General features: G+C 37.1%; 5 protein-coding genes and 1 pseudogene across 5 annotated transcripts; 4 read left to right on the forward strand and 2 right to left on the reverse strand.

Annotated features, from left to right (window-relative positions):
- Positions 1-586: 586 nt before the first annotated feature.
- Positions 587-3,401, forward strand: LOC18613986 (putative RING-H2 finger protein ATL21A). Its single transcript, XM_007051498.3, has 2 exons — positions 587-1,510; positions 2,555-3,401. Exons 1-2 carry the CDS (start codon positions 844-846, stop codon positions 3,004-3,006), a joined length of 1,119 nt encoding a protein of 372 aa, XP_007051560.3. The 5' UTR covers positions 587-843; the 3' UTR covers positions 3,007-3,401.
- LOC18613987 (Ubiquitin-like superfamily protein) lies at positions 3,287-5,745 on the reverse strand. Its single transcript, XM_007051499.3, has 3 exons — positions 5,002-5,745; positions 4,289-4,907; positions 3,287-3,646 (listed from the first exon to the last, which is right to left on the reverse strand). The coding sequence occupies exons 1-3, from the start codon at positions 5,640-5,642 to the stop codon at positions 3,500-3,502; spliced, it is 1,407 nt and encodes a 468-aa protein (XP_007051561.3). The 5' UTR covers positions 5,643-5,745; the 3' UTR covers positions 3,287-3,499.
- Positions 5,746-6,318: 573 nt separating this feature from the next.
- Positions 6,319-10,570, forward strand: ATG6 (AUTOPHAGY 6). Its single transcript, XM_007051501.3, has 10 exons — positions 6,319-6,653; positions 7,035-7,375; positions 7,464-7,634; positions 8,133-8,257; positions 8,468-8,516; positions 8,815-8,973; positions 9,059-9,144; positions 9,400-9,471; positions 9,788-9,937; positions 10,103-10,570. The coding sequence occupies exons 1-10, from the start codon at positions 6,503-6,505 to the stop codon at positions 10,353-10,355; spliced, it is 1,557 nt and encodes a 518-aa protein (XP_007051563.1). The 5' UTR covers positions 6,319-6,502; the 3' UTR covers positions 10,356-10,570.
- A 505-nt stretch (positions 10,571-11,075) lies between these two features.
- Positions 11,076-11,453, forward strand: LOC18613989 (non-specific lipid-transfer protein A pseudogene; annotated as a pseudogene).
- A 667-nt stretch (positions 11,454-12,120) lies between these two features.
- On the forward strand, positions 12,121-17,813 carry LOC18613990 (mitochondrial inner membrane protein OXA1-like). The gene is given in 10 exon segments (XM_088802868.1): positions 12,121-13,256; positions 13,567-13,657; positions 14,152-14,199; positions 14,436-14,494; positions 14,682-14,757; positions 14,891-15,022; positions 15,166-15,173; positions 15,205-15,304; positions 17,002-17,056; positions 17,278-17,813. Coding segments are annotated over 10 exon segments (1,281 nt in total). The 5' UTR covers positions 12,121-12,783; the 3' UTR covers positions 17,517-17,813.
- A 313-nt stretch (positions 17,814-18,126) lies between these two features.
- LOC18613991 (putative cyclic nucleotide-gated ion channel 13) lies at positions 18,127-22,415 on the reverse strand. Its single transcript, XM_007051509.3, has 9 exons — positions 22,025-22,415; positions 21,347-21,460; positions 20,450-20,993; positions 20,080-20,292; positions 19,696-19,991; positions 19,476-19,587; positions 19,139-19,375; positions 18,659-19,053; positions 18,127-18,569 (listed from the first exon to the last, which is right to left on the reverse strand). Exons 2-9 carry the CDS (start codon positions 21,373-21,375, stop codon positions 18,266-18,268), a joined length of 2,130 nt encoding a protein of 709 aa, XP_007051571.3. The 5' UTR covers positions 21,376-21,460; positions 22,025-22,415; the 3' UTR covers positions 18,127-18,265.
- Positions 22,416-24,379: the final 1,964 nt, after the last annotated feature.

Below are 24,379 nucleotides of genomic sequence, written 5' to 3' on the forward strand. Positions count from 1 at the left end.
AATGACAGGTCACAGATTAGGACAAGCATATGCCTGCAAAAATGCAAACCATTGTCAGAAATACGCATAAACTTGTCTGAACTTAAGTGTGTATTTGTGGATTCATGGCACAGTGCGCTAGTTTTTTTATTCTCTTTGGGTACCGGAGCAAGAACCAAAGATACAACAGCTCAAAAAGGAAACAAAAAAAGTGAGCAAAACAGAAAACAGAGGATTTAGGGCCGCTCAAAGCAGGAAACACGCTTGCAGCCAACAGCGCCAGTTTTCCAGTTTACTTCTGTAGTGGGATGGGGCCTAAGCTTATCAATCACCACGATCGGTTAGGTCATATTAGTTTAATTTTTCAATTTAGCCATGTCTATGGAAGCTTAAGAAAGGGAACCGGTAAAGTTTCCACAGATCATCTCAGACTGAAGAGTCTATGTTTCGTTTCTTCTAGGCCATGAAATTGAGTTTTTTTTTTTTTTTTTTTAACTTTGGAGCAAGCATGTTTTAGAAATTAGAATTATGCTGCATTTGCACATGGTAATTTCTAAGTTCAGTCATTAAGAAATTCTCACTTCCGCCTTTCTATGCGCTAGAAAAACAAGAAGTAGAAGTAAACATTTGCATGGGGTGTTCAGGGTTGGTGTGCCTTAGTCTACAGACTCCCCAGTAATTAATGACACATAAGCAGACAGCCTTTGGCGATGTCGACTTGGAATTTTTCTCTCATACAAGCTAGAGAACTTTTATTTAATAGTTGACTTTCTGTTGTAGTTGAATAGTTTAATGGAGTCTTGAAATGGACTGCCCCCTTTTTCCCCTGAGATATGCCCATCCCTGGCTTCGGTCTTTTTGGACATGGATATCCTCATCCTTTTCTCCTTCCTCTTTCCTCTTGTATACGCAGCAGAACGTTGTTCCCTGACCAATTGCGGCAATAATGAAATTCTTATCCGATTTCCTTTCCGACTAGAAAGCAAGCAGCCTGAATACTGTGGATATCCTGGTTTCAACCTTGGATGCAAGAGTCAGAGTACGATTGTTCTAAAACTTCCTTATTCTGGAGAATTTTTCGTTCGCGACATCAATTATCTCAACCAACAGATATATCTTTATGACCCTGATAATTGCCTTCCCAAGCGACTTCTCAGCTTCAATCTTTCAGGTTCTCCCTTCGTTGCTCCTTTTCATCAGAACTACACCTTCCTCAACTGCCCAACTCAAGTCACAAAGTCTCGCTTCACCACCATTGATTGCCTAAGCAATTCAACGAACTCCGTCTTGGCTACTTCTTCCATAAGTCTGGCGAATTCGATGGCTGAATCATGCCAGATAATCACTACATTGCGGATTCCTGTTCCATGGCCAGCTCAGTATGATGAAGCATTGTCATCTGAGCTTGATGAAGACATTGAGCTAACATGGCATGCACCTCAATGCGGAGATTGTGAGTCAGAAGGCGGCATCTGCGGCTTCAAGAGCATCGGTAGTGAAGAAGTTGACTGTTTCCATCTCCCTAAATCAGGTAAGGATCTATCTTTCTTGAATCTTGATCATCATTTTGCATATCCATTTTTAACATCACATATCTTGTTTAACCCCAAACTTCACCCTTAGGCTAAGAATGACTCAAGGACTCATTGACTGGGTCAGGAAACTCAGGATAATCTTTTGAAAAAAAAATGGGTTAAGAGAACTGGGGACGGAAGCTGAGGGGTTGGCAAAGTTTGTGAAAAAAAGTATGGGCCAATCACCAAGCCAAGAATGAATTGTTTTGGAGTAAACAAATAAAAATAATGATGAATGAGTGACATGTACGAATCTAGTGGGTTTTCAGTGTTATTGACTTTAACTAAAGATGACGGATTTATATATTTAGTTATTGTTGTTACATTATAAGGCATGACCCACTATTGCAATGTCAACTAGAAATGAAAAACTTAAGATAGAAGAACTAAGATGGCAGTTCTCCCGTAGAATACCGGTTCAAACCAGGTGGTGTGTTATGTGTATTAAATTAGCTAATCTCTATTATGCTTTTGTAAAAGCCAAAAGTCGGAAGCCCCTCGATTCTGCTTCTGGGGTCATCCCCAGCTTCAACTTCTATCAAACGCATTTCCCTTCGTAGAAAGCTTATCACGTTTCCAAGTTCCCTTGGATTTATTAAAAAAGAAATGGAAAGAGCTTCAGCAAATGGCCACTAATTAAATCTCCCATTCGTATTAAATTTTTGGGAACCGGGTCATTTAAAGTGTGAACCGCCTGGCGTATCCCAAGGAGTTCATATGGTAATAAGTTAAAATGTTGTAGAAAATAACATTGATCCGCCATGGTTGGGAGCGATGGAGGAGAATCAAGAAGAGCATAGTCTAAACAGGATCTCTATTAGAAATTTACTTCTTCAGGAGGCCTGGGTAGCTTCTATTTTACTCCACAAGATAATCGAACTCGTAAAAATATATGATTTTTTGTTTAAGTAGATGAGCGGAATGAAGTGATTCCTATTTTAGTTAACCATCAGAATAGCAACTCGTGTTATTAAAGTTTTTCTTATGATCTCATATTTCAGGCAGATCGGGAAATGGTCTTCAAGTTTTCAGGATTATCTGCTTGTCAATTGCTGTACCAGTACTCTCATGCGCAATAGGAATCGCCGTCTTTGCGTGCTGCCTCGACAGTCGCCGTCGCAACAGGGGCAATTCCACACAGCAGAACACCGGACATTCTGCGGTGACGCCACAACCCACGCTCGTCGTGACAGGGCTGGACCAGTCCACAATCGAATCCTATCAAAAGTTGGTGCTAGGTGAGAGCCGGAGACTCCCTGGCCCAAATGACAGCACTTGCCCCATTTGCTTGTCTGAATACCTTAGCAAAGATACAATCAGGTGCATACCAGAATGCAATCACTGCTTCCATGCAGAGTGCATAGATGAGTGGCTTCGAATGAACAGTACATGCCCGGTGTGCCGATACTCTCCATTCCCGGTACATGCTGGTTCACATACTGACATTGTTTGATATATTACAATTTTTTTTTCTCACTTCTTGTATGGGATTACAATAGGCATACCTCTTATTCTTTATCCCTTCAAGAGAGTCAAAGAAGCCTGCAATCTGCAAATTTTTTCCCTTAAACCATGATTAAATCAGCTCATGAAGCAATGACTAAGACAGAAAAACCTCAAATATTCCATTTTATCAAAAGGACAAATGAGAATAAAACGAATGGGTTTTTTATAACATAAATCACGAACATCATCATTCCACAAATCTCAAACTTTAGTTTAGGCAAGGCATGTTTAAAGTCGTAACTATTTCTTGTTCCATTTTATTATAAGAGCAAAGAGCCCGTCAAGATTTCCTTAGGTAACAGGATTTCAGGATTCAAATACCATGTCATACATTTTTAAACAGGACAGAACGAAGTTAAAAAATATACACATTTCATAATTTGACAAAAAGGACTCCTCCATGATACTACGAGGTCAAATGAAGTCTACTACATAGGTTTTCATTTCTTTGCAAGCAACTTCTTTGGAAGCTTATCCAAAGGAATGGATTTTAGCAGGAAAAGCCGGGCAGCTCGCTCTTGCAAAGTACCCCCACATTTTAGCCCACGTGCCTGCAGTTCAGATTTCAACCTCTCCAATCCAAGAACCTATAGAAATGATAAAATTGTTAGTGCTGAAACAGCAATGACAGTAAGCACTATTAAGAACAATAGCATCACCATGACAACTTAATTTCGATGCCAGTTTCAAATTCACTTCCTGATATCTTTTCTTCAGTATTCTAGTTTGTATGGTGCGTTTATTTTTTAACAAAGCACACAACGATAAAGTCTAAACAACATCAAAGAACTATGACGAGATTTAAGCTTGGACTAGAAAAAAGCATTCAATAGAATTGCAACAACAGGCTATTGCTGAAATATCCTATCTCATCCATGTAGGCAATCATAAAGTTGGCTAGTAGTTGCAACTTTTTTAACCCCTTCTAGATGAGTTAATGCTATTGATCTATGTCAAAGGGAGAGGGTACTAAGGGCCATAGTGCACAGAAAGCAAAACAGTTTCACATATTATTTAGCTACTAAACACTTTCCTTAAAATCATCTATATCTACAACCTTTAATGGTGCTTAAGTTCCAAAATCATAAATGATAAAATGATTATCAAAGGTTAGCAAAATTCGCTGTCTAATAAACTAGAAAGGAATGAAGAAGGAAGGGCAAAAATGAACTAAGTCTACACACAAAGAGGAAACAGGAAAAGAACTTCAAGTGTGCAGCCAAAAATACCTGCATCTCTTCCGGAGAATTGAAGTCATCAAAGTTCAATGGCTTTTCTGGTTCTGCCACATTAGTACCTGAAACTACTGTTTCTTCATGAACTTCTGACTTCGCATTAGATAAACAATTAACTTCATCAATCAGTTTGCTCTCAACTCCTCCATTTACTGAAACTGGAACACTGAGACGCTGACTAACTATTTCCTTCTGATCTTCAGTTTTAGTTCCATTATGTTCCTCCATCTCAGGTTGAACGGCATCACTTCCAGCAATCACATCTGCCTCCATGCAGGCCGCATTTGCACACTGTGCTGTCTTCTCTTCATAAACCTCTGGTTCAACTTCAACCATGCTGTTAACTACATTGGGAGCATCTTGCCCACCAGATTCCGAAGTTCGCTGCAGGACAATCTCTTTCTCTTCCTCAGAACCACTCTCACTTGAGACTCCACCGGAAAAATCTCCATCATGTCTTCCCCCAGCAACTGAATCAGAACTCCCCTCAGTTCCCTTACTAGAATCTGAATGATTCCCATTGTTCAAAACTACAGATTTCTCATTTTCCTCGTCATCCTCATCCTCGCTGCTATCATCACTATCACTCTCATTCAATTTCCTCTTCCCCATCCTATTCAAAATAAGCAAACAAAAAGAAATAAATATTCCAAATATTAACACCAATCTTAACATAACAAACAAATTAAATGATCTCAAAAACATACCAAATTTTCAATCTTTTGGGGTCAGTTCCTCCTAGCACAGCCTTCCGCTTTTGGTTCCGGCACGCTGCCCTAACAGACTCTTCAACCACCGCCACGCACCTCGCTGACTCCTCCCTGTATTTTGCGACATACTTCTCGGCCTCACCATCTCCAACCCCCTTTTTCCCAGTTTTTGCCTTCTTCTTCATAAACTCCTCCGCAATCTTCTCCAACTTCCTATTCTCCTCCTCTGCCTTCCACTCCTCCAACCTCTTCTCCGCATTCACATGCCTCAGCCTCCTTCCACTCATGTCCCGGCACGCCTCGAAATTGCTCGTCTTTTTTTGCCCGGCCTTTGTGGCTGCGCCACGTAGCAGCGATCCGAAACCTCCTTTGCCACCAAGAAGACGGAGGGATAGGTTGAGGGTGGCGTTGGGGTGGGATATCACCGCATCGTCCTTGAGTTGATGGCCGCGGATCAGGCGCTGGAAATTGATTGGGATTTTGGTAATTTGGTGAATTCGGTGCTTGACGGAACCGACTTGGACTTGTGGGGTCGGGAATTGGAGCGATAAGGTTTCGCCATTGAGAAGTTTAACGAAGAGCTGTAATTGCCTTGGGTTGTTGTTGTTGTTGTCTCCATTGATTCGATGATCTTCCATAACTGTTATGTTTGAGCTTGGAGATTTCAAATTTTCCGGGTCCTGTTTGAAGGGAATTTTCGGAATCAGGGGAAAAGAAAAAACCTAGGGTTCGGGTCCTGATTATAAAGAACCCCTGCAATATCCCGATTAATCAATTTTTTAATCGGGTTATTTTGGGAAATGGCGGTGAATTGCCGCTTGCGGGTCCCGCTATTGCACACTCATTCTCAATGGGTATCCGGGTCAATTTTTCGGGTTATTGCTTTAATAATATTTTCTCTTTTTTTCTTTTAATCTCTTTTTACCATTTTAAATTTTATTTATATGTTTAAACTATCTTTAAAATCTGTGAGTTTAATTTTATTGTTGAACATAAGATGTCCAAATTTCCTACTTCTTTTGTCAAAATTTCTGTAAAATAATTTATATCAATTCGCTAAGTATTTTAATTTTTTATCTAGATAAACATTTACTTATAATTAATTATGCAACATGCCAATTTTATGCAACTATTAGAATAAAAAAATTTTACTATTTGTCGCTGGTAAAAAAATTTCTGTTTTACTAAACCATATGAATTTCCAAACATTATATTAAATTTCAAATTAAAAATATAAAAAGCCTTCGTTGACATTTTTTTTGTATCAATGATATATAAATAAGGTTTGGATTTAAAAGACTATGATAAATCAAATAATCGGGTTCAGATCCGGAGCATCTCGACTCCACCGGGTTTGATAGTCCTTTTTATTTGGTCGTTTTAATCACGAAACAAGCAAGTCCTAAAACTGCTATGATTTCTTTCTACAGAGCTCAACGGCTCAACCGTAGAAGCAAGCGACCCGAAAATCTCCTCTGCATAATATTCGAATAACTAAATGAAGAAAGAAGATATACCCGATAAAGGTCGGAGTTTCCCGGAGGATCCGAATCTCCCTAAATGGGTCTGCCAGAACTGTCACAACTCCCTTTGCATGGTCGGCGTCGATTCATACGTCGACAAGTTCCCAAACGACTCCTCTCGCTCCGGTTAGGGTTTCTCCAATCTGTAACAAATTTAATTTAATAATTTTCTTTTTAATTTCTGCTTGCTTGGATTGTTGGATTTAATTTTTTTAGTCCCTTTAATTAGTTTTTGGAATGCTGCATGTCACCTCACGTTTGAGGAGACCCCTTTAATTAGTTGATAAATAAATACTGTATTTTTAAACATCAAGTTTGGAGTAAAGTTGCAAATTTTCTAACTTAGGGATTGGTTTATTATCTGCATGTAATTTGACTTGGAATAAAGACCAACTTTGCGGATTATTAAATTTTTTAAACAAATTTTGGCTGCTAAACCAGTCTATAATTGCAATATTTAAAGCTGTTTTGTGATAAAAAATTTGGTCTCTATGAACGAAAATGCAGCAATGCAGGGGTCTTTAACTCATGGAGCTAGCAGTGTGCTAGGTTCAACACGTATGGACAACTCTTTTGTTGTGCTGCCAAAGCAAAAGCCCCAAGCACAAGGGATCCCTCCCCGTCCTCGTGGTGGGCCTGGACAGCCTGATGCTGGCCACCCTGGGAAGGCTATGGAAGAATCATTTGTGGTGGTGTATAAGTCGGAGTCTGCTTCTGATGGAGGTGGGGCACATTTACCATTGTCAGAAGGTGGACCAAACAGTCCTTTGCAGCCGAACAACTCTGGATTTCACTCGACTATTACTGTCCTGAAACGTGCATTTGAGATTGCCACGACTCAGACACAGGTATCGCTTATTTTCTGGCATTTTTATTCAGTGCTTCATTGTTGTATAGAGTATCTAAATTTGATTCCACTTTCTTGGGCGTTTTTAGGTTGAGCAACCATTATGCCTTGAATGCATGAGGGTGTTGTCTGACAAACTTGACAAGGAGGTTGGGGATGTGACTAGGGACATTGAAGCATATGAAGCCTGTCTTCAGCGCTTGGAGGGGGAGCCGCAAGAAATTCTCAGTGAGGCTGATTTTCGTAAGGAGAAATTAAAGGTAATTGTTTGGCAGCTTCTGAGTAAACTTGTTTATAAAACAGTAAAATTTTGGTTCTTATGGTAGTGCTTAATCTACTAAGGGAATCATTGAGGGCTTTTAATCTTTGTTGATGTTTGGACGCTTCAGGTTTTAGTTCCACATTTGAATGAGGGAGGGTTTCATTCACAAATGTGAATAAATTTTTGGTTTTAAAACAGGGTATCAATTCAGTCTAACTATCAACTGCTATGATCAATGTGCAAAAAAATCTCTGCAAATTTTGGAAATGCATGGTTGATTAACCATTTCCTTATATTAGAACTTTTCTGTTTTTATAAAAAAAAAAAAAAAAAACTTTTCCATAAGTTAACCTGCAGTACACTACTGAAGGACTAATGGATTTTAAATCAGGATACTACTAAGTAATCAGTCCTTATAATTAATATAAGCATCCAGTGAATTTTTGAATGATTTTCGGAGTTAAAGGCATATTTGATTATCTGTTCATTCTGCAAGATTGAGGAAGAAGAAAGAAAACTTGAAGCAGCAATTGAAGAAATAGAAAAACAGAATGCCGTAGTAAATGCTGAACTAAAAGAATTAGAGCAAAAATCAAACCGTGTCAAAGAATTGGAGGAGAGGTAAGTTTCTTCTTCTATTTCTATATCCTTCATATGCATTCTCAGATAAAATTGTAAGGTACAATGCCTTTTTTTCACTATTTTTCCTTTGTCCTCCCTCTGCAACCCCACTATTTCTTAAACCAGAATGCAGAGCACACTTTGAATTGTATATAGCTGGCAATTTTAACGTATTATCTCCTTATGTTTGTTGAAATCAATGTGTCACAGGTATTGGCAGGAGTTTAACAACTTTCAGTTTCAATTAATTGCACATCAGGTTTGGTGTAGATGCCTTCTCTTGAATTTTTTTTCTTTGATGTACTATTAGTCAATGAAGCAGTCCAAAATGGCTCAGAAATTTCTTATGCTTCAAAAATGTTTCTCAAATGTCAATGTTACTAATGTTGTTTTTGAATGATATGCTATTGGATCAAATTTTTGTCTACACTGAAGTGTTATTGAAATAGCTGTAAGCAGTAAATTGGATAGATAGTTGCAAACAATTGTTTCCTTAAAATAACTAAAAACACTCTTTTGCTGCCTTCTTACATGAACAAAATGTTTCTGCTTAACAGGAAGAGAGAGATGCAATTTTGGCGAAGACTGAAGTTTCACAAGCACATTTAGAGTTGTTAAAGCGAACTAACGTGCTCAATGATGCTTTCCCAATCTGGCATGATGGAGAATTTGGAACTATAAACAATTTTCGTCTTGGACGACTGCCTAAAATTCCAGTAAGAAAATTGGCATCATTTTCCATATAGAAAATTGTTTATGTTGATAATTAATAGTGGCTGATATTTGGTGCTATTGGTTTAGGTTGAGTGGGATGAAATAAATGCTGCCTGGGGCCAAGCTTGCCTCCTTCTTCATACAATGTGTCAATATTTCTGGCCAAAGTTTCAGTATCCTTTCTAATGAGTGTTAGTCTATGGAGTACTTTCACCAAAAGTCATATTTACATTTGTGTGTGTGTAATTGTTGAAGTTGAATATGGTCAACTTTTTTTTTCTTATGCTGTCATCTGTATGTATGTATTCTGCCAGTGTAAGGTAAAACAATAATTAAAATGTGCAGTATCTACAGGGGAACTTTGTTACCTTTCATGCTTAAAGCTGTTCATAAAGAGACATGTGATGTATCCTTAATTGGTGAATCAGCTATCGGATAAAAATAATTCCCATGGGAAGCTACCCTCGGATAAAGGACAGCAACAACAATACATATGAGTTGTAAGTATCAACTTTGGATTTTCTAAATTATTTTATTAGGAATATTAAAATGCAAACATTTAAACCTGAAAGGCTAGCTGTATTCTCATATTACATAATGCATAAAGGTGGGTTTGATCTGATATTATTTGATTCATTCAATAGAGAATGCTTAAATGCCTACGTGGTTGTCATTGGTATTCTAATGTATTGTTTTCAACATATAACTGATGCATTAGCAATCCTGGGAAATGTCCTCTTTAAATGTTTCAATGGATCTTGCTTGTTGTATGTTTGGAGTTGCTTGCAGTGTTTCAATTGACATAAATGTCTTTAGGTTTGGTCCAGTGAACTTGTTCTGGAGTACAAGGTATGACAAAGCAATGACACTATTCTTGACATGCCTTAAGGACTTTGCTGAGTTTGCAAATTCCAAGGATCAAGAAAACAACATTCCACCTGAGAAACGCTTCAACTTGCCCTATAAGTGAGATTTCTTCTGTGCAGAATAGTACTTTTTAGTCTTTTACATATCTGAATATCAATGCTATTTTGGTGGTTTTAAATAGATAGAGTAGATCCAAACTCTGAGTATATTGTGTGAACATATTTCCCTTTTCGCTTCATTTTCTTAAGTCATCGCATCTTACAGGATCGAGAATGACAGAGTGGAAAACTACTCCATCACACAAAGCTTCAATAAGCAAGAGAATTGGACCAAAGCTCTGAAGTATACCCTCTGCAATCTGAAGTGGGCTCTCTACTGGTTTATTGGAAGCACCAATTTCCAGCCCCTGTCTGCCATAGTTTCTTCGGCTACTGAAGTTTCAGCTGCGGGCTCTTTATATGCAAAACGTGGTCCTGATCCCAAATATGTAGCTCGAAAGCCATCAAATTCAAGATAGTGGAGTACATTTTACATACCATTATGTAAATAGGGTTAGACGCACGGATCAGTTTCGTGAACTTGCAGCATTACTTGTATGATAGAACACATTTGGTGCTTTAAAGATTTTGTTCTGTAATTCATAGTTTGAAATATTTTAAAGGTGACGTGCAATGGTCCTGTCTACACGATCTTAGTCTGAACATAAAGTTCCCATGTTTTCTTTGTGTTCAACTGATCTTGGCATTCTCCATTGAATGGGTTAAAGGGGACGATAATACGAAACTGGACTATTGGCTGGACCTTAAAAGTTGTTTCATGCGTCATCCTTACTCCATCAATCTGAGGAGTTTACTATATATGACGGTATTGGATAATAAAGATAATTGAACTTTGCAAGGACAAATAAAAGTCATAGTGATATTTTTAATAGATTATTTTTACCAACTAATTAATTATTTCATTTAGTCTTAGCCAAAAAAGAAATAATAATTTCGGGCTTGAAGAGGAACTGGAGGTTGAAACAATGATAGTAAAGTGCGGGGCCTATTCACGTGACTTCGTTGCTTATTCTAGTAGGTCAAGGAACAGGCATCAGCTCCAAACTCATGCGAGTTGCATGGCAACAAACTATGAAAGTTTACCCAAACCAACTGCTGTAAAGGCACTATATATGCTTTACATCCTCATCCTTCAAAGAGCAGGAGAAACACATTTAGGAATAAACTCATAGACCACCATGGCTGTCTCAATCAACTTTCTGGCCATGCTTGTTTTACTTATGTTATCAGCCTTGGCTACTGCAGAAACTTCACTACTTGCACCTTCATGCGCTGATGTTACCAAAGCAGTAGCCCCGTGCCTCAACTTCCTGAAAGGCAAAGGTGGTGCAGACCCATCCCAGGCATGTTGTGATGGTGCTAGAGACCTCGCTAAAGAAGCAAGGACCAAAAATGATCGACAAGCAATCTGCGAGTGCCTTAAAACAGCATTAGGAAAAGTTGGCTCTTATGACGCCTCCCGAGTCCCTCTAATTGCCAAGAAATGCAATGTCGATATTAATATTCCTCCAATTAACGACAAAACAGATTGTTCCAAGTACTCATCTCTTCCTTAATTTCTCCATCTTTCATTTTATGAACATTTCATTGATTTAAAGTTTTGCTTGCAGGGCTGTCTCTAGTATCATGCCAAAAAGTCTTTGAGTTGCCACGCTAGCAAAGAGTTAGAGCTGGAAATGTCAAAATAAGAGTATACCAAATAAATTGTATCTAGATGAATGGATTAGCTTTGTAGTATGTTATTCAACATACTTCGTACGTTAATGAATAATAAATCTTAATTATATATTTTTGTGAGCGTCTTATTCATTAAATATATTTAAATTATTTATTTTATTAAATATCTAAAAAGTTTAGTGATAATAAATCATTATAGTTAATCATACTAAATAAAAGGAGAGGTATTTTCAACTCTCAAGCGGCAAAAGCATTACATCTAGACTTGTGAAGGTGTTTCGTATCTTTTTAGCCACTTAAAGAGGATACTGCCAAAATCAAGAAAAACAGAGGAAAAATAATCCGTGCAGTGGAGTGGTGAACCATGGATCGTTTACTATCCTATGGGCTCAAAAGCCCAAATCGTTGAAGACAGATATAATAACCACTAACCAAGGAGAAAATTCTGATTAAAGGGAAAGGAACCCAAAGCCCAAAGGCCCATTAAGAAGGCAAAAATGTTTTACACACGATGGAAAAAATTTAAAAATTTGTCTGTCAAAACGGTGCCTTGGGGATGGCTTGAATTGAATGCCGAAAAATGAAACTCCACAGAAGTTGACAAGAGACAGAGCTCACTCATCCGGGAAGCAGAAAAGAGTTACTGTGGTTGGTTCTCGTTATACCTCTGGTTGATTGGTTAGTAGGAAAACGTAAGAAAGTAGTGGAAAAATACTAGTCTTTACGATTTTTTATGTCGTTTGAGGCCGTGGGAAATGGAAAAGTAGTGGAAAGCAGCCGATCATTTTGCTTACTTTAGTTGAATTTAACGTCATTTTGAATCCGAAACGACACGAACAATGAAAAGATGCTTTTTTTTAAAAAAAAAAAATCTTGTTTTCTTCGATTTTCTTAGCCACCAAAAAGAAAGTGAAATTATGCTTTCTCACTGCTCTTTTTTCTCTTCAATTTACTAGGGTTCTGGGAATTAGAGGGTTAATTGTTTCGTTAATAGTTTTGGGTTTTTCTTTTTTAAATTTCTAAATGAAGCAACGAGCTTCAAAGCTTAAAGCAGGGTCCTTTCTTTTATGATCGCACATTCTCAGTTTGATCATCTACACTTCTGATTATTTCGTGTCGTTTAGTTGTTAAGTTTGCATTTAGCTTGCAATTTCCATTTGGAATTTACATATTCTTTTTTGTTTTCTGAGCATAAATTGCCTTTTAGAGATGGCTTTTAGGGGTAGCATCTCCTCAAGAGCTACCCTTCTTAGTAGACGCTTGAACCCATCATTTAGCCATATCCTACATACTAACAATGATAATAATTCTAAATCCCACCCTCTAAATTTAAGTCAATCGCTGTCTGCCATTCGTAAAATTTTGTTTCAAGGTTCATCCAATGCAATCAATGGCCTTGGTTGTTCTCTATCTCAAGACAGGACATCTTCATTATTTCCTCAGCCGATTGGAGATGGATTGCCCTCATGTAGATTTATGTCTAGCACAACTGGAGAAGGATCCGAGAGGATTGATGATGTTGGTTACGTTGCGGAGGCTGTCAGAGGGAGGACTGTGGATGCACTGACCTCCCAAGCCCCTGGAATGAGTATGGTGGCTGTTGCAGCTGCAGATTATTCTTATCCTGTTGTTGCCTTGCGGCACTTGATGGATACTGTGCACTCTTAGACTGGGCTAAAATGGTATCGGCGTTTATTTGTATTTCCTACGAGTTATTGAGTCATTATTATTATTATTTTTTTCCGGGGGGGGTGGGGTTTGGGGGGTGTGTGGTGGGTGGTGGTTGTTAGGGGGAGTTCTGTCTATGTGGGATTTGAAAGATATCTCTTCATTGCGAAAAAGCTTGGCTTAGACATTGGCAGCTATTCATGTCATAGAGATTCCGGAAAGGATGAAATGCACATTTGGTCATTGTTGCTTTGTGATGCTTGGGTTTAGCAGTAGGACACGTGCATTGGTTTATTATTGAAAGTAAATGTTTATGGCTTCCAGGTGGGCAACTATAGCTTTAACAACTTTGCTGATCCGAGGGGCTACAGATCCATTTCTTATAAACCAACTCAAGGCTTCTTCAAAACTTAATGTTAGTTTTCCATTTTTCTTCTTTCTTTCATTCTTTCTTTTTTTTTTTTTTGGGGGGGGGGGGGGGGGGAGGTGGGGGGGTGCGCGGAGGTGGGGTGGGGTGGGGTGGGTTGGGGGAGCATTGCCTTCTTCCTTTTAGTGACTGTCATGCCTTAATAAATTTTTCTATAACTTTTTTTTTTTGAAAATCAATTTTTCCATAATACTTGTCTTACAATTGAAACACTTGTGAATGCTTAAGTTTAGATGAAAATTTAATGGGTAAGAACTCCTGGAAATGATGTGAATTTAATATTATACTGACATGAAAAGGTCAACCTTGTAAGCAAACTATTTAATTTGGCTCCTCGGTTCAGGTCTCAGTTGTCTCCAGATTTTCATTCACCATTTTTTTCTTCTTGTTCACATACAATTTGTTTTATTGATTTGCATTCTGTTAAATAATTGTCATCCACATTGTATGCCATTTTATTGATTTATTTTAGTGTCATACAGTTGATGAGGCCACGTTTAGAGGAATTAAGGCAACAGATGCAGGATAAGGTGAGATTTTAATTTATTTAGCCTGTTGTGTCAGGGACACCTTTTCTTTGGACTACATAACTCCCATAGATGCTTTTCTTAATGATGTTTTCGAGTTCACCTCTTTACAAGGCAATCATATGGCCCACCATTCATGCAAAATGTTTTGATTCTACTATTTCTTATTAAATAAGATAGCAGATTAAAGATCATAAGGAACTGTTGCTTACAGGTTATTAGTACATGTTGTCTTCCAGGCTGTGGATCATGAGGCTTCAGCTGAAGGCCTAAAACGAGGGAAGGCCCTATTTGATGAGTAATTAACAATTCAGTGTGTCTGACAGGGATAACATCGAAGGTATATATTTGCTGCATTTATGAAAGTCCGCCTTTTATTCTTGTCTACTGGATCCTGCAGTAAGTTCTGCATGCTGATTGTCTCCTTTCAACACATTGATATTGTAATTTTCATTTTTTTCTCTTATTATGATTTGAGTTCTTAGGTATGGAGTCACTCCGTTTACTCCATTCAAAGGACTTATCATTCAAGGTCCAATCTTCTTCAGCTTTTTCATGGCTGTAAGATATAAATCTAATTTGTTTTATTATCCAATCTAACTTTTTGTTCAAGCTCCCAAGTTCATCAGCTTTCTCCTTGCTAGAAAGTAATATTTATGACTGATTTTCTATTCACTGACATTGATGTATATAGATTAGAAACATGGCTGAAAAAGTTCCATCATTCAAAAGTGGCGGAGCACTGTGGTTTGTTGATCTCACAACTCCAGATAACTTATTCATATTACCTGTTCTTACAGCATTGACTTCTTGGATTACAGTGGAGGTAGGATTTTGTTTCCTCAGATGAGGCACTGCAACTTTGTAATGTGGAATTTTGAGTCTCATTAATTTTCACTTTCTGCCATGTGATTGTAATGTTTCTTGTAGATTGTGTCATATTAACCCTTAACCCTTGACTTTCCTCAGTGCAATATGCAGGGGGTTGGGGGGGGGGGGGGGGGGGAGGGAGAGGGGGGTGGAAGGGAACCCAGTAGCTGGCAACATGAAAAAATTTTTAAGAATTTTTGTTGCTGTATCAATCCCAGTGATGGTGACTTTTCCTAAGGTACATAAACTATCATAATCAATGTGCATAAAATGAAGGATCTACAATAAGTTAATTCCATATTTTTGTGCTTCATTATGTTTATATCTTTTATTAACCTCCCTGCCTGTTTGCATTTTCCATAATCCATCTTGCTCTCACACTTTGTCAAATCATGTCTTGGGTTGCAGCAAGTGGATAACTTGGCGTATTTATATATGGTTGAACATGCTTTCAGTAGAGCTATTTAGACAATCTGTTAGTGCCATGTGGAATCAAATTTTCTCTTCTAGATAAGCAGTTCCCAATAAATAAGTAATTTGAATTTATACAATCATTTCCTTTCAAAGACATCCCAAACAACATAGCCTAGAAACAGGTGTGTTGAATTTGAAGTCTTGAATCTTCTTGGTGGTTAATGGGGAAGTTAAAATTGAGACCATTATTGATGGGTATTTCGAAGTTTCTCAAAAGAATTTCTTTTTTGGATAAGTAACAGTTTTATATATCCAAAAGAGCAGGAGAAATCCTGCTACAAGGTAACAATGCTTGCAACTTAATACATGCAAACAAAAGAAAGGATTATGATATTATCAAAATCCCCCCTGATGATAAAAATCAGAATTTGTTGAAGATAGTAAGCAGGCTGGCCATAAATTCTTAAACAAACAACCTCCAAAACACTAGTCTGCTGATAGAACTAGGTGAAGTACATTGTTTTCTACATTTATACTCTCTCCAAATAGTGTAGATATAAGCAGACCATGCCAAGTTGAAAACCTGTATTGCTGAAGACTGTCCATTCAGATTCACTATAGCCTGTTGCAACTCAAAATCCCAATCTCCAGCTGCTCCTTGAACCTGTGACCTCTGTAAGATAGCTGTCTAGACTTCCTTAGTAGAAGTACTTGTAAAGAAGATGTGATCCCTACACTCATCAGCATTACCAAAGAAATAACAAGAATAAGAATTGAAAGCAATTCCCGAATTTCGCATCCTTAACAAAGTGGGGAGTTTGTTAAGTATACAAAGCCACGCTATTAAAGCATGTTTAGGAGTGTGTAAAGGATTTATCATGTCAGTTGTGTCAGGCAACCTTAGCTTGCTTGTGCATGAGAAAATTCCATGTGTCAATCACTTTACATTTACTAGATCCGTTAGGGAGCCAAACGAGAGAATCAACTTTTGTAGTTGGCGACTATAGTGCCATCTACAGCTGATTTAATGTCAAAAAAGGCCTGAGATCTAGACTGAGGCCAGTGCCATTCATTGTCATTAACAACAGCAGCCACTTACACCTGTTTGTGAAGTCCAGAAATCATCATAATCTGAGAAGAATATTGCAAGAAAGGGCCACATGGATGCCAATTGTCAAACCAAAAGAAAGTATTACTTCCATCATCAATCTCATGTTTATTGAGTAAAGCAGCAGAAACTCTTAGCCTTGATATTCTCCTCTAACTCCAACTACAATTTTGGGGGATAGGGATTTGCCAAAAGTTCCTGTCTCTAATTAAAGAAATTTGATTGGGAGAGTATATAATGGACACAAATATATACTTATATATGGAACACTGGTAAAAGATAGTATTACTAGTAACTTGTTATTTCTTGTGGGTATGTGACTGTTTTGCGTCGGTTGAGGTCAACTGCACATCATGCAGGTTTGGAATTGAAATTATATAAAATATTCATTGAATAAAACTTCATCTTCACAGGCATTGTTCTGTTACTGGTTCACCTCCAACCTGTTTTCACTTGCATATGGCTTAGGTGAGTCCTTCAATCTGAGAGACAGGAATGTCTTTGATTGTTACATTATTCAATGGACTAATCTCGACAGCTTCCTGGACTTAGAATGCAGGGAATTTGGTTTTGTCAGATGATGCAATGAAGAATTGCAGTTAACTTTAAAAAATATTTGTCTTTTTTTTTCCATGGGATCTATTGAGCTCAGTTACATCTAACCAACTGTTTGTCTTTACTTAATTCAGTAATTAGACCCCCAGAAGTGAAGAAATTATTAGGCCTTCCTGATGTACCTACACCAGCTGAGACTGCATCACAACCCGAATTTTCTTTGTTATCAGCACCGAAAAGGGACACTGCAGTTAAAACAGAATCTTCGTCACCTAAGACAACAAAGTTCACAGGGACAAGTGTTCCTCCTTCAGTAGTTAGTCAGAGACGTCAAGGAAAACAAGTGAGAGGAAGAAAGAAAAGCAAGAACTGAACTCCTTGTGCTAGAACCCCTAGTTTGCTCATTTGTTTGGCCAAGTATCGTTCTGCCTCTTCAGCCTATGGAATTATTGAGTTAATCAGGTTTCGTAATTTAAACGTAGCTCCATTTTTGCTTCGAGGACATGCTGACTTGATTAGAGAATATTTCAGTCTGAGAAGCTCTTGAGGGGCTATCTCAAGGGTCGACATGCCATAGAGAATTAGAGAAGAAGGAAATCATAATTTATTCATGAAATCATCTATATTTAAATAATTATTACCTTCAATATGGAATAACCCTATTTTGACCCCTACCTAAGCATTTAAACTTGTGGTTGTTTGGCATTTAAGGAGGATACATGATTCCAAAATGCAAACAATTCCTCCATTAGGTTGGACCCAAGGTTTTGAAGATAAATTGCACTAGTTTATGCAGTAGGTTTAAAAGTACACAGGTCAAGCTCTGTCCATGGCAGTTGATTTTCCGAGAGGTGGTCTCACCATGAGTGTCTGTTCCCATTCAAATTTTGGATAGATAAGTTGCTGTTGGTATGTAAAACTACACTTCTACTTCTGGGCTGACTTTGAGCAGGCTTGTACCATATACATACCATACAGAAAACTTTACAATAACTTTAATTTCCTTAGGAAAAATTTTGAAATGAAGAAAATCTATGGGTATATCTGTTTTAAAGAAGCTTTATGCATTGGAAACAGTAATTTCTTCCAAAATTACTGGAATATAAGATCAAAACTCAAAACTTAGCTATCTTCAGCAGCAAAATCAGGCTCTGCCGGCTTTTGAGGCAGTAGCGGTGGTAATCTTTGAGGCAATCTGGTAGTTTGTGAATTGCTGTGCCGCAAGTTTCGTAATGCATTGGCAGCAAATTTTGATGCATAAAGAGTGGCACCAAGGCTTGGCGAGGTTCCAGACTCTTTTGCCAAAGCATCTTGCAGCTTATCCTCTGCTTCACGTAAGGACTTAACAAGCTTCCTCTTGCAGTGCCGGCGCCAAGCTGCCTGAATAAAAGATGCTGCCCATGTCTGCCACTGCACCGAGTAGAACCTGGTAGAATGAAGCATTTGATATAAATAAGAAAGAAAAAGGAAGTCTTCGGATAGCAGTGAAAGATAAGTTCTTGTTTCTGGACTTACTTGAAAGTGTGCTGGAACTGCTTGCTGTGAAGGCGTCGAAACTGGGAGGCCACAAACTTCAAGTCATCTGCCATTAAAGCAAAAGCTTCCACTTCTTTCAGGGCCTGCACGGTTCTAGTCGAGATAGGTAGATTGGAAGAGGACTGGAGATCCAAGGCCCAGGTAAGAAGATCATCTCCACAAAAGTCACCGGCCTTGAGATGAACAGCATTGAAGAAGCCAGTTCTTCCACCATTGGTGGTCGTACTTACTAGGTTTCCTCGGATGATAAATAGCATCTCCTCTACGGGATCCCCCTCACGGACAATGTAGCTCTTGTCAGTGTAAAGCGCCAGCTTGAGACGATCACACATTGCATCTAATAGTCGCTCATCCATTTTCTCAAACATTGGCACCTAAAGCAAGAATCGAAAGAAACTACAGCTTAATCTTTGACAAAATACAGTTTATTAAGGTTGAAGCTTTTTGGAAAGCACTCACTTTCTTGAGAAGAGCCAAGCAAAGATGCCTCTTTATATCCCTCTTGAGATCTTTAGGAAGGTTATTAATCAGAGTCTCTTCCACAACCCCTCTGGTTTCTTGCCATTTATACTGTTCGTAACGCCTGATACGTTCCCTCAGGCTCTTAGGAAGCATTCGATGGGACATCCATTGTTCTGCATCTTGCCTTTTCACTCTCATTTCCTCTATTCTGACTCCTGTCGACTGCAGATATTTCTGTGGAAACAGAACAAGTGATGTTGAGGGAGGACTGTGAAAGAGTTTAATCATTAATGGCAACATTAAATTGTACCAATGAAGAAGAATCAAGAAGTACCTGCATATTGCCAATAAGCAGTGAAAACAGAATCAGTCCAGCAATGGAAATGAAGATAGCGAAAATTATCTCCCCAACAAAAGTGCTTGTTTTGAGATTTTGGCCCAGAGAACTAAGAAGGTAAAAGGGAAAAGTAACCTCCAAGTGAACAAACTATTCAAACGAATAATGAGTCACTCAAAAAGAACTAGGGTAGAGGGTTATCGTGTTTGTTACAAACCTTAGATTCCGCAAACCCCACCAAAAGCAGTAAAAGAATTTTTCTGGAAAATCCCAGGTTTCCACCACACCTGACTCAAGTGCATCGATGAATATCCCGAAGTTGAAGACCTTCGGATCCGTTATGTCATCAGGGTTGGTAAAAGGGCATGATGTATTCAGCAATCTTACTAAGTCGTAGTTTATTTCTGACTTGTCTTCACAATACAATGCAACTCTTTCACCACTGGGGGTAGCATCGCGCCAGCACCTGTCTTCTCGTTCTATTGAGATCAAGTACCACAAGGCGCCAACAAACTGGTATGTTATATTAGAGATCAGAATATGAGAAAATTCCTCAGAATAATGTATAAATGATTCATACATTGTACCAAATTAAACCTACATGACTGGCTAGCATGTAGAGGAAGAGATTCAAAGCAGCTCCGGCCCATGCTGTTTCAGTAAGCAAGCCAGAAGTTCTTGTAACTTCTTTGTAAAGAGGGAAAATTCGAAGGATTCTTGGAACATATTGGCAGAAAATAATGTATTTCAACCACTCCTTCGTGACCAATGAAATCGGGCCTTTTAATGTGGGAATTATGATTAGGATCACCATCTTAGCAAAACAAACACAAGTGTTAAACAACAGAACGAACATCAGCTTTCAAAGTGAATGCTTAATTACCTGTTGTCATTTGGTATGATTGAATTAAGTCATGGATTTAGAATGCAAGTGTAACTTCAAGCTGGATCAAGAAAGTGCATTTAAATACCTGTGGGAATGGAAGAATTGCCAGAATATCGATGATGAAGTTCTTGGACAAGTACCTCTTTGCTATGGCCCAACGATCCTCAATCAACTCACCCCTACCAAATACCCGAGAAGAAGGGGCAATAAACGCGGTGCGGAATTGAAAGATTATGTGAAGTATATAGAAGGCATCCATGAATGTTCGGAGGACGCAAGCAGTAATTTCCAATTTTTCATCTAAGTTAAGGCATTTCCGTTTACCATCCATCACGGGGATGTAAAAAAACAAGGGATCCAGGGCCAGAGCAATTGTACAGGAAAATAGAAATATTTTATTCCAGTTCTGAAGAAATTGCTCCTGTGGATTAAGAATACTCTTCCTGGAACCCAATGCCCTCTTTTTTGTTGGTTTATTACCCCAAGAACGAAAGCTTATCGGTTTCTTCAAGCTTCTAATCCTTTCAAAACCTTTCTCAAATCCTCTCCGGAGACCGCCCATAACAGCATTGAATGATGGTCTAACTTTCTCTGCAAATGATCCATCATCTGAACTCCAATCTTGAAACCTGAGTAGAATCAAATCAATCCAATTAGATATCATAAAAACCATAGTCTCAATGAAAACAAAATCAGACTGCTTCCTTATCAAATCCCCAGGAGAGTATTCAAGAAAAAGTGACAATCAAGACCAGCCTACAAACTTTTCTTCTAATAGTTAATGCAAGTAATTACCCTGCTTTCATTCTAGTGCCTAGCATCCATGTAATTGACCTACTTGCATTGTGAACAATTACCAACAGTTTCCCAAACAAGCGTTACAGTTGACTACTGTTCATGACTTCATGCTAAGGTTGGCTTATGTACTTAGAATTGCACCGAACAAAATGGAAACTGTTTAGGCATTATTACAAAGACCAACCTTACAAATTTGTCTCGCCGGAAATTCATGACTTCAGCCAAGTTCTCTGATAGTTTCAAATGCCAAAAAGGGTTCAACCTTGAGAGTTGTCCAACTCCTTTTAAAATCCAGGCCCTGCCAAATTCGTATTAGCAATCCCCTCAAACAAGAAATGAAACCAACTTAATAACTTAGAAGATAAATAAGACTAATAAATACATGGCAAGCCTTATAACGAAAAGTAAGTTTTCGTCTGTATTGAGTAAGGAATGGTTCATCTAGAAAATCATTTAAGTAAGACCATAAACTTCACCTTATGCCACGGTCGTTATCTACCATGCACCTAACACAATTTTTTTGTCTTTTTGGTCAGCGTGTAAACGACGTTAACACTATGGTCTTTTTTTTTTTTAATTTTGTTCTCTCTTTTCTCCTTAGCATTTTGACAGGAAGAACGTATAAGTTGCAGAAATCAAAACCATAGGCATTAATTATACGTTCAGTATAAATAAGTTACATAAAAAATAAAACTATTTTCATGTTTCTTCAAAAAAAAATTGAGGAAAACTTGAAAACCCAATAAGACCACGAAAACAAAGATCATCAATCTTTCATAGAGAGACCAAAAAGAGTAACAACAACGGTCGTTGTTACTTTGCTTTCCGCTCAAAAAAAAAAAGAAAACAATGAAAGACTCACCTTAACAAAGTCCAGGCTCAAGAAGGATTAAGGTTCTTTTCATTTATGAAGAGGGGTCTGTAAACTGTAATAATTCCCTGGATCAAAAGCTTCCAAGTTCAGAGACTTTCAGACCAACTAAACCAGGAACAGAGGAAAAAAAACACAGAGCAGCAGCCGTTTTGTTTGTGGTCTCACAAAGACATAAAAACGATTATCAGTAAGGAGAGAGAGGGTCTAAAACAACGGAATTAAGGAGTAGTTTCGTTAAGGGGCAGCCCTTTTAGAAAAAGGAAAAAGAAAGTTCGTGGAGGGAGTCGCTCATGGCAGTTATTGTCTGCGTTTGTTTTCCATTTCCAAAGAGAAAAACAAAAGAAACAGGGACGAAAGACTTAAAAGAGAGGGAAATATATATAAAAATTAAAAGAGAGGAAATCTACAAAAAGCAAGATCAAAGGGTTTTCTCATTTAGTCACGTGGAGTTATAAGAAAAAAAAAAGTCAAAAGAGAAATAAAAAACATATAAAAAGAAGCCCGCGTGCAACGCACGGCCATAGTCTAGTATATATAAAAACAAAGAAGGAAGACAGAGTCTACAGACTACAGGGGGATAGAAGAGTCAAGCACAAGGTCCCTTCAAGGGAGCCTCCGAGAAATTGTTTTGTTGGAGTAGCTTTCGGGCCCATTACAGGACAGAAAATGGAAATTGTTTAATGATTTTATCCACTCAAATTGCCCAGTTTCTTTTGGTTATCCGAAGAAGGATCTTTTATTTTTATTTTTTATAATTGAGAGAGAAGTGATTTGAATTCTATATTTAAGATAAAAAAATTATATATTAATCAATAAGCTAAATACTTGAGTGCTATGATCCATTAAATTTAAGATATAATACTTTATTTTTTTTTAATTATTTAAAATACTTTTATTATTTTATTATGTTTAATTAAATTTTTATATTTTTATTTTAAATCAAATAAATTTTTATGATAAATGATCGATAAATTATTATTTATCATTTTACGTCCATGTGATGCTAACATGATATTAAAATAAAAAATATAATATAATTATATTATCATATCACATCAACATATTTTATTACTAATTGTTTGACATGTCAACATGTCATGTCAACATCACGTGAAATAAAATTTTTTAAACTTCATGTAATATAAATTAACAAGTGATAATTTAATTAATTATAATTAATCAATTTTTAATAATAAAAATCTAATTGGTTAAAAAAAATAAAATAACTTGATTAAACGTAATATAATAAAAAATTTTATTTAAATTTTCTCGAATAATTTAAAAATTCATTTAAGTATTATGTCTTAAATTAAATATTTGGATGAAGTCAAATTGTCAACTTTTAAAAAAATGTAGAAGTATTATTAATTAAAAATTATTTTAACAAGTTGATTATAGACCCTAATATGTCAAAGTCATTTGTTTTTATATTGTTTATGGTTATAGTTTCCAATTTTGAAGTCTTACCACTAGAATAGTACAAATTAGGGGGCCATTAGTAACCTTTACACGCATGAAATGTGACATGAATATAAAAATAATAAAAAATATGAGTATTATATATATATATATATATCGATATTAATTATGAAAATTGATATAAAACAAAAATAAGCTCTACAACTATTCCTTTAATTATAGCAATTAAGCTATCAACCTTTTATTTTGATGTCTAAGTTAAATTTGGACGAAAAATGTGAACACAAGTAATCGGACCAAATCAAATGAAAATTTGATAGCTTAATTGCTAAAAATAAAAAATTAGGGGCTAAAAAGAAAATTTAGTCACAGTTTGACACAAGCTATCAATCATTAAATTTTTCTTGTTGGTTTTGTAGTTTTTAAATAAGTAGGGAGACAAGTTTGTTAATCATGCTTTCTACTTTCTCGCTCAGGCAAACTGGAAAAGATTTATAATTAAATAATTAATGATTAATAGCAATAGTAAAAATATCGTACAAAAGTCAATAACGTACTATCGCGTCAGAGTTGACACCTCCCGCGCTTATTGACTTTAATTATTAACACCCAAATGGACATATTTCTAATATTTCTAATCTTTCCCCTCCTTCGCTTCAAGTGTAAAAGAAACTACGGTCCAATTTACCGGTAGTTATAGGTCTCAACTCGGTTTGAGATATATATATATATATATTTTTATTTTTTTATTTACTTTAATAATTAAATGAACAAATAAGACAAACTCGGCAAAGAAAACCCATAGTCCAAACCGATCTCTAGACAACTCTATTTAAAGAGCCCACATGAAGAAAGTATTACCCTTTACTTTGAAGCAGACAGGACGACATCAACCAATAGTCTAATATTGTTGGTATTGCTTTT

This window comes from Theobroma cacao, chromosome 1, assembly GCF_053813885.1.
Source record: "Theobroma cacao isolate CCN51 chromosome 1, ASM5381388v1, whole genome shotgun sequence".
NCBI lineage: Eukaryota > Viridiplantae > Streptophyta > Magnoliopsida > Malvales > Malvaceae > Theobroma > Theobroma cacao.